Below are 9,036 nucleotides of genomic sequence, written 5' to 3' on the forward strand. Positions count from 1 at the left end.
CCCCTGCCCCCGCCCCATCCCACCTGGGCAGTGCCTGTCCCTGCCCCCTCCCTCACTGCAGGGAGGCATTGATCTGTCCCCCCATGCCTCTTCCCTCTCTGCTCCCCTTCCACCACACCAGATTTACCCACTGGAGGCAGCTGTATCGGAAATCAGATCAGTATTGGCCAATATGCCTCCTTAACTATCGGCTATCGTTATCAGCCCCAAAAATCTCTACTGGTGCACCCCAGTTTCAGATCATGCCCAGGACCAGGAGCCTCCATGCCATCCCCATAGCTCCTGCCGTTACCTCCAGGATGTTCTATGAGCAGCTGGAGATCTCAGCAGTGTTGCTCCTTCAGCTACGACCTGTTAACTCTGTCTGGTTCGCCTTTATTTTAAAATGACTGCCTTAATCAGGCACCTACCAGCTGCCTGCTCCAGTCCTTAAAGTAGCAGGCACCCAAAGTTGCACTGCCACAACCTACCCACAATGAAGCCATGTTAGCTATCCCTCAGAATGTTGCCTTCCATTAGCCTGTTGTTGATGATTTCTTTGACTATTTTTTCCAAGATCTTTCCAGGGATTGAGGTCAAACTGATTGGCCTGTAGGTCCTTGGATCTTCCTTTCTTGGAGATAGGCACCACATTGGCCCTCTTCCAACCTTCAGGAACCTCTCCCAAGCACCACAGGTTCTCAGATATCCTCACCATTGGTCATGCTATGATGTCAGCCAGTTCCTTTAGCACTCTTGGGTGCATTCCATCTGGGCCAGCTGATTTGTGGAGGTCCAGCCTCTCAAGGTGTTCCCTCGCGAGATCTTCACCAATGCTGGGCATGTGTTCACCCATACCCTGGCAATCCTGCATCTTGTTAGGCAGGGTGATCACCTTGGACTGGTGAAAGACTGACACAAAGTAATTGTTAAGGCAGGGGTGGGCAAAATGCAACTCGTGGGCTGGATCTGGCCCGCCAGGCCATTCCATCCAGGCCATGGGGCCCCTAAAAATTTTGAAAATTAATATCGATCTGCCCCTGGCTGCCTGTCATGCGGCCCTTGATGGCTTGCCAAAACTCAGTAAGCGGCCTTCTGTCCAAATAATTGCCCACCCCTGTGTTAAGGAGATTAGCTTTTTCCTGGGTGTCAGTTGTCAGCTGTCCCATTTGGTTTAGCAAGGGTCCAGTGTTGCCCGTGTTTTTCTTCTGACTACCCACGTATCTGAAGAAGGACTTTTTATTGTCCTTGATTCCCGTAGCCAGTTTGAGTTCAGTTTCAGCCTTAGCTTTCGTAGTTGGCTCCCTACAGGTGCAGGCCAGTGCTGAATACCGTTTCTTGGTGGTGTTACCTGACTTCCATCCCTTATAAGCTTTTTTCAGATACAGGAGGTCCACGAGTTCCCTATTTAGCCAAAGGGGTTGCCCAGCCCTTTTGTTACTTTCTTATGGGCTGGAATGGACTTTCCTTATGCTTCAAGGATTGTGTCCTTAAGGAGCAACCATTCATTGTGGACTCCTCTCCCTGTCAGATCATGGCCTCTCAGGGCTTTGGCAAAAAGCCTCCTGAGCTTGTGAAAGTTGGGTTTCCTAAAGTTGAGGATTTCTGCATTGCTGACTGATTTGCCAGCTTTGCAATGGATAGAGAAAGTGATCAACTCATGATCACTGTCTCCCAGCTTCCCTTCAATTCTCAGGTCGCTCACTAGATCATTCCCTTTGGCCAGTACCAGATCCAGCAGCGCCTTACCTCTTGTCAGCCCATAGACTTCTTGAGACAATTAAAGCTCATCAATGCAAGTGAGGAAACTTTGCAACCCATCAGATTTGGTAGAGTACTCTTCCCACAAGATGTCAGGGTAGTTGAAGTCATCCATGACAACCATGCACTGAGAGTGTGCAGCTTCTACAAGTTCCCTAGTGAATTCATGGTCAAGCTCTTCCTTTTGGTTAGGAAGTCTGTAATAGACTCCTACTGTTATATCCCCTTCACCATGTTCCCCCCATAATCTAACCCAAAGGGTCTCAAGTCACCCTCCTTAGGTGCCAATCTCTGCTTGTAGGGAAGTGTACTGATCCTTCACATAGAAAGCTACACCCCTGCCCTTTCTTGCAACGTGACCCCTCCTGTACAAGGTATAGCCATTTATACCTGTGTTCCAGTCATAGGTGGAGTCCCACCAGGTATCCATTATCCCTATAAGATAGTATTAATTATTGTTTAGCAGAAGGGCCAGTTCCTCCTGTTTGTTCCCCAGGCTCCTGGTATTTGCATACAGGCAAGTAAGCCTGCCATCGGACACCCTAGGCTTCCCTGAACTCCTAGAAGAGTCCTGTCCCTGGGTTGGGGTAGGAGTGAATTCCCTTGTGCTGCTTGACCTGATGATTCTGTGGTTAACACTTGGTGGGCTTGCACTGGTGGTTGTCCGCCCATCCCCCAGCAAACTTAGTTTAAAGCCTGGTCAAGCAGGTCAGCCATTCTAGCTGAGATCTTCTTCCCCACTGGAGTGAGGTGGAGGCCATCCCTTCCCAACAGACCGCTGCCTCTCTCTCTGAAGTGCGGACTGTGGTCGAAGAAGCCGAAGCCTTTGCGATGGCACCAACACGTCTTCTGTTTACTTCATCAATTCATCTCTCTCTCTCTCCTGTGCCCATGACTCATAACCAGAAGGATTGAGGAAAAAACTACCTGCGCCCCCAACGCTTTAAGCCCCGCCCCCAGAGCCCTGTAGTTGCTCATAACCCAGGTGGGATTGCTCCAAGCTGTGTCATTTGTGCCCACATGGATGAGGAGCATGGGGTAGTGATCAGAGTGCCAGACAAGTTTTGGGATCCTCTCAGCTACATCCTGGATACGGGCCACTGGGAGGCAGCAGACCTCACGGGCCAAGGGGTCAGGGCAGCAGATTGCTCCCTCTGTCCCCCTGAAGAGGAAGTTGCCCACGACAATCACTCTGCGTTTCTTCTTAGGGGTGGTTGCATGTTGCCTTCCTTCCTCAAGTGCTGGAGCTGGCAGTTCTGATGGCTCTATTGGTGCTGCAAAGGAGTTCATACCTGTTGTGAAGATCCAGAGGGGTGATGATTCTGGTGCAGTGTGCCTTGGGGCCAGAGACAACCTTCGTCCAAGCAACCCCTGGCTGTACTTCACTTGTCTACCCTTGTCCTGTCAGCCATTGATCTTTCTTCTTCATTCTTCAGGTGAAGAGTCTGGCAGTTAAGAGTCGATCTCTTCACCATCCCTGATGGAACGCAGTCTCTGCACCGCAGCCTGGAACTCCCCTATCTGGCACTCCATGTAGTTGATGAAGACATTGAACAAAACCGGCCCCAGAACTGACTCCTGGGGCACTCCACCTGATACCAGCTGCCAACTAAACATCGGGCCACTGATTACTGCTCTCTGAGCCCAATGCTCCAGCCAGTTTTCTATCCACCTTACAGTCCATTCATCCAGCCCACACTTCCTTAGCTTGCCTGCAAGATTGTTGTGGGAGACCATATCAAAAGCCTTGCTAAAAATCAAGGTATATCAATCACATTCACTGGTCTTCCGTGTTCCACAGAGCCAGTCATCTCGCCATAGAAGGTAATCAGGTTTGTCAGGCATGACTTCCCCTGGTGAATCCGTGCTGACTGTTCCTAATAACCTTCTTCTCCTCCAAGTGCTGACAATTGGATTTCTTGAGGATCTGCTTCATTATTTTTCCAGGGACTGAGGTAAGGCTGTAGTTCCCTGGATCTTCCTTTTCCCCTTTCTTAAATATGGGCACTAGGTTTGCCCTTTTCCAATCATCTGGGACCTCATTGCCATGAGTTTTCAAAGATGATGGCCAGTGGCTCTGCAGTCACATCAGCCAACTCCCTCAGCACCCTCAGGTGCATCCCCACCTGGCCCCATTGAATTGTATATGTCCAGCTTTTCTAAATAGTCCTTAACCTGGTCTTTTGCCACTGTTGGCTGCTTACCTCCTCCCCAAACTATGCTGCCTGGTGCAGTAGTCTGGGAGCTGACCTTGCCTGTGAAGACTGAGGCAAAAAAGGCATTGAGCACTTCAGCCTTTTATGCATTCTCTGTCACTAGGTTCCCTCCCCCATTCAGTAAGGGACCCACACTTTCCCTGATTCTCCTCTTGTTACCGACATACTTGTAGAAACCCTTCTTGTTACTCTTCACATCCCTTGCTAGCTGCAGCTCCAAGTAGACTCTGGCCTTCCTGACTTCATCCCTGCATGCCCAAGCAATGCTCTTATATTCTTCCCTAGTTATTTGTCCAAGTTTCCACTTCTTATAAGCTTCCTTTTTGTGACTGAGTTTACTGAAGAGTTCCTTGTTAAGCCAAGCTGGTCTTCCACCATGCTCGCTAGTCTTCTTGCACATCGAGATGGTATGTTCCTGCACTTCAGTAGGGTTTCTTTGAAGTACAGCCAGCTTTCCTGGACTCCTCTTCCACTCAGACTGGCTTCCCAGGGTATCCTGCCCATGAGTTCCCTGAGCGAGTCAAAGTCAGCTTTTCTGAAGTCCAGGGTCCTTACTCTGCTGCTCTCCATCCTTCCTTTCCATAGGATTCTGAACTCAATCATCTTGTGGTCACTGCTGCCCAAGTTGCTGTCCACTACAACATTCCCCACCAATTATTCCCTGTTTGTGAGCAGCAGGTTAAGAAGAGCATAGCCCCTAGTTGGCAGCTCCAGCACTTGCACCAGGAAGTTGTCCCCAATACTCTCCAAGCTGTATTGCCCTCCCAGCAGATGTCAGGGTGATTGAAGTCCCCCATGAGAACCAGGGCTTTTGATTGGGAAACTTCTGCTAGCTGTTTGAAGAAAGCCTCATCCACCATTTCCTCCTGGTCTGGTCATCTGTAGCAAACCCCTACCATGACATCAGCCTTGTTGCTCTTCCCTCTCCCCTTAACCCAGAAACTTTCAACAGGCCTATCTCCAGTTTCATACTGGAGCACTGAGCAAACGTATGGCTCTTTTACATAAAGTGCAACTCCTCCTCCTCTTCTTTCATGCCTGTCCTTCCTAAACAGTTTATACCTGTCCATGACAGTGCTCCAGTTATGTGAGCTTCCGAGTCTCTGTTATTCCAATCAAGTCATAGCTCCATGACTGTGTGAGGACTTCCAGTTCTTCCTGCTTGTTTTCCAGGCTCTATGCATTTGTGTACAGGCACCTGAGGCAACTTGTTGATAAGGAAAAGGAAAGAGGTGTTAGGGGCACACTGCTTCTGAAGAGAACAACTGGATACACAGAAGAGGAAAAAAATGCTGACTTCCTGCCCCTGGGGCAGAGGGCTGGACTTGATGATCCTTCAGGGTCCCTTCCAGCCCGAATGTCTATGAAATCTATGAAATCTAAGAGGTCCAATAGCCTTTTCTGTCCCTCCATTCCCAACTGAATGTGCAGGGGAAAAAATACTAAGAATCTCATTCTTTGCAAATAATTTTATTACGAGTAGAAAATGTTTATAAATCTGTTCTCACCAGACCAAATAATTCAGAAAATATAGTAATTTCCAGTATTCTCAGAACTGCACATGAGCAAGTCTCCTTTTAAAGATTTCTTTCATGTGAAAGCAAGTGCCAGAATGAGAGTGCATCACTTGAAGTATGAGGGCTCTCACTGTGACCACTTTCCTCAAGGAGTATAGGCCTCTTCCTCAGAAGGCCTAGCACAGTTCTGTTTTAGAGCATAGACTTCTTTTCCTTTGTTTCCAGATAGTCACAGAACCATCTATCTGGGGAAAACTACTACTAAATGAGGTTGTTCTGCTCTTGAGGAGTCCAACAGTGAAGAGCCATTCTAGAAAGCCAGGCTAGCATATTAGCAATTATTGTTATAATTAAAACATTGCAAGAGGGTAAAGATCATATCCAGGCAATGCTATGGGAATGGAAATGCTGTGATGAAACTCTGAAGCTCCAGCAAGCCTCAGGCTTGATATGTCCAGGAATACACATGATGTTCCCCAGTTCTCTGGAGAGACAACTTGTTCCACAGAAATTCCATTTTTTTGGTAAAAGTATATTCTAGGGGTGATTCATCGGCTAGCTTTCAAGGAAAACAGTTCAGATGAAGGTGGCAGTTGGGCACCAAGAGTGGACTCAGAAAATTATCTTCAGTCCAGGCTTAGATTCCTCCAGGGCTCGCAGTTCAGCCTCCACTTCAGAACTCCAGTAGATGTCATATAACCTGACAAGACAAGGGAACAGGCTCAGCTGCTTCCAGATCACTTAAAAGCTTCAGGAGAGCCTCTGGCACAGAGCACACCTCTAATAGGATGCTATGTAATGAGGAACCCATTCATCCAGAAGGCATTGTGTGGGTCTATAAAATGTTGCCAGGCCTGAGAACCCTTAAACTGAAAGAGGTCTGCTACTCCAGGGGTCCCTCTTCAGGAAGACTAGTTCCTGCCTCTTGAGACAAAGTGGCCCTGCACATACGCCTAGTTCTAGCACAGGGGAGTATTCAGACTTGATCAGAGTCAAGGCCCAAATCCCATTTCTTATTGCTTTACAAGTGCAAGAGAGTGCTCTACCCTGCTGTTCCACTTCTGAGGAGTCCCCAGGCAATCAGATACAGGCCACAGTCTCAGCCACAGCAAGGGAACAGATTAAGGGCCTGTATGAACCAAGAAACATGCAAGCTTTGCTTTCCTAGTCCAACTGGTCAGACTAGAGATGTCTGAGGATTTTAGAGTGGTAAGTAAGGAGACACCCTGAGCTCAGCTTTGTAACTCAGTGGGCGTTCAACATGGAGAATGAACTGTGTCATGGGTGTGGCCATACGCTCTAAACAAAGCAGGCATGGAGTATCATGGAAAGATCTTGGCCTTTGACAAGAAGTCATCGGTTCCCATTTGTTGGCATCTTCCCCAGAGGGGCCTATGCTTACTGCCCCAACTCCCTAGACAAGCCCCTTTTTTCCCTCCATTTTATCCAGAGAGGAAGCCAGGGTTGTTACCTACATTAGGTACTTCAGTTTGCAGTTGGGGCTTCTCACAGCTTCGCATAGCTTTCTTACACCTTCATTCTCCAGCCTGTTAAGATCCAGCCCCAGGTATCTAAGGCACTGCTTGGTACTGATGACAGCAGCAAGACTGTCACAACAAGCAGCCGTGAGCTCACTCTCCCCCAGCCTGCAGGTAAAGAGAGAAACAAGATAAAAGCTGTTTTTTAAGCACATACTCCATTGGTGATGTACACAACCCTCCTCTCCGTTTCTAGCCATGGGACATGCATACATGGTCCTTCTGGAGTATCTGACAAACAAAGTTTGGGGCAGACTTGTACAGCCTCAGTGAGGTGCTGCCCTCACCAATGTGGAAGCCCCAGGGGTAGAATGTAGCTATTCTTCACTAGCAGAGTTAGACCTATGTTTTTGGTAGTACTAATGCAATGTATAGTATAGCACAAGACTATCATTTCTGCAGTGCCTTTTGTTATCACTTGGTTTATAAGCAGTATGACTTTTCCCCATGTAAATACTACACACACTGTGCAAAGACCCCCGCCCCAATCAAATCCAGTTAGCAGATCAGTCAGGTGTTCGTTGGAGGGAAGACAAGTTTGTGCTCTCACTGGACTGACCTATTTTAAGCTACTCTCTTCTTCCATTTCTCTAGGGGAGACAAGACTAAACATGTACAAGGCCTATCATTACTGGACTATTTAAAGGTGATAAGAAACAAACAAACACTATCCTGGAAAAAAAAGCTTATTCTGAACACCAGTACATCAGTCACCACAGGAACAGTTTAACCAAGTGTTGCATGCTCTAAGTTATCTAAGAGCATCAACCCGTGATTACTTTTCCATCGAGTGGGTGAAAATCAAGACAACACCCAGTCAAGCATGTAGCTTCATTTTCTTGTCTGTGTCTGTGAAAGGGCAAGTGATCCAAGTGGTCAGCACCTCCTTACCCCCACCCAAGTCCCAGAGGGTCAGGGCTGGTCTCAGCAGAAAGCTTTTCCCAGACTGCGGCTTCTAGGTCTCACCTCTGGCTTGTAGAACCAGCACTAAGGTGGGACAATGCACAATTTCACGGCTCTTGCCCATTCAGCCACATGTAGCTCATGCACCTGGAGCTATGGTGAGCAGCACCATGGTTTCTGCACTAGGAAATGGCGAGGAGATGGCTGCACAACTCTGCAAGACTGCAGAAGTGGTCTGGCTGCTTCCAGGCCAAAATGAAATTTGTGCTCATGAATGAGGCAACACTGACTTTTGGGCAGCCCAGAGCAGGCACTCAGTCCCACAGTACTGCTGATGCCCACTAATGTGGACTCACTATATATCCAGCCAGGGTTGGAACAACATGGGAATAGTGGAAGAGGCAGAGGCTAGGAAAAACCCCATTGCCCTCCTGATGCAAGTCAGGACTTTTACTATGATAGGACACAGGAACTTGCCACGTGGATCAGGCTCATAAGCTGTCCATCCCCATTCTCAGTTGGCCATGAGATGCCAGCCTGTTAGGAGGATGTTAAAGGAGCTACTTACCATATGGTCTCCAAATTGCAGTTAGTGTCCAGCAGTCCCTCACAGATCAGTTTTGCTCCTTCATCTTTTAGCCTGTTTGAGCCTATTTCCAGGTGTTTCAAGGACTGTTTTGTGCTGAGAACGGAGCGGAGGCTCTCACAACAGGCACTGGTGAGGCCACACTCTTTTAGCCTGCCACAGAGAGAAGAAACCAGAACTTCAGGAACTGAAAGAGGTCTCTTTCATGTCCACTGGCTTTACTCACATGTGTGTCCTCTCTCCTAATGCGAGTGCTTGGAGCTCTTTCTTCCCAAAGAGCCTGCCTTCCTGGCAGCACGTGGGCCTTTTATCCTCAGTGTCTGTGGCTCCCTGAGTAGCTGCACAATTGCCACCCTTGTTCGTCTTCGACATCCCCATGTCCAAAGTTCATGTATCCTGTGACATCACATTTTGGCTGTGCATGCACTCAGGCAAGGGCATATTCCTGGGCTTTTGATTAGTGAGCATCTCTCTTCACTAAAAGCTTTAATGTTCACTTTCAGGAAGACACCTCACACTTCCCAGAGGTTGGGGGG

At 48.2% G+C, this 9,036-nt stretch overlaps 1 protein-coding gene across 6 annotated transcripts in view; it reads right to left on the reverse strand.

Moving 5' to 3' along the window:
• Positions 1 to 5,410: 5,410 nt before the first annotated feature.
• Positions 5,411 to 9,036, reverse strand: part of LOC102380006 (ribonuclease inhibitor-like) — a 19,600-nt gene continuing 15,974 nt past the window's right edge. For all 6 annotated transcript variants that reach the window (XM_025198595.1, XM_025198598.1, XM_014517753.2 and 3 more), the window contains 3 exons: positions 8,483 to 8,653; positions 6,949 to 7,119; positions 5,411 to 6,173 (listed from right to left, as the gene is read on the reverse strand). In XM_025198595.1, the coding sequence (XP_025054380.1) occupies positions 6,086 to 6,173; positions 6,949 to 7,119; positions 8,483 to 8,653 (430 nt within the window). In that variant the 3' untranslated portion in view covers positions 5,411 to 6,085. The remainder of the gene's footprint in view (positions 6,174 to 6,948; positions 7,120 to 8,482; positions 8,654 to 9,036) is intronic.

Source organism: Alligator sinensis, unplaced genomic scaffold, assembly GCF_000455745.1.
Source record: "Alligator sinensis unplaced genomic scaffold, ASM45574v1 scaffold907_1, whole genome shotgun sequence".
Taxonomy (NCBI): Eukaryota; Metazoa; Chordata; order Crocodylia; family Alligatoridae; genus Alligator; species Alligator sinensis.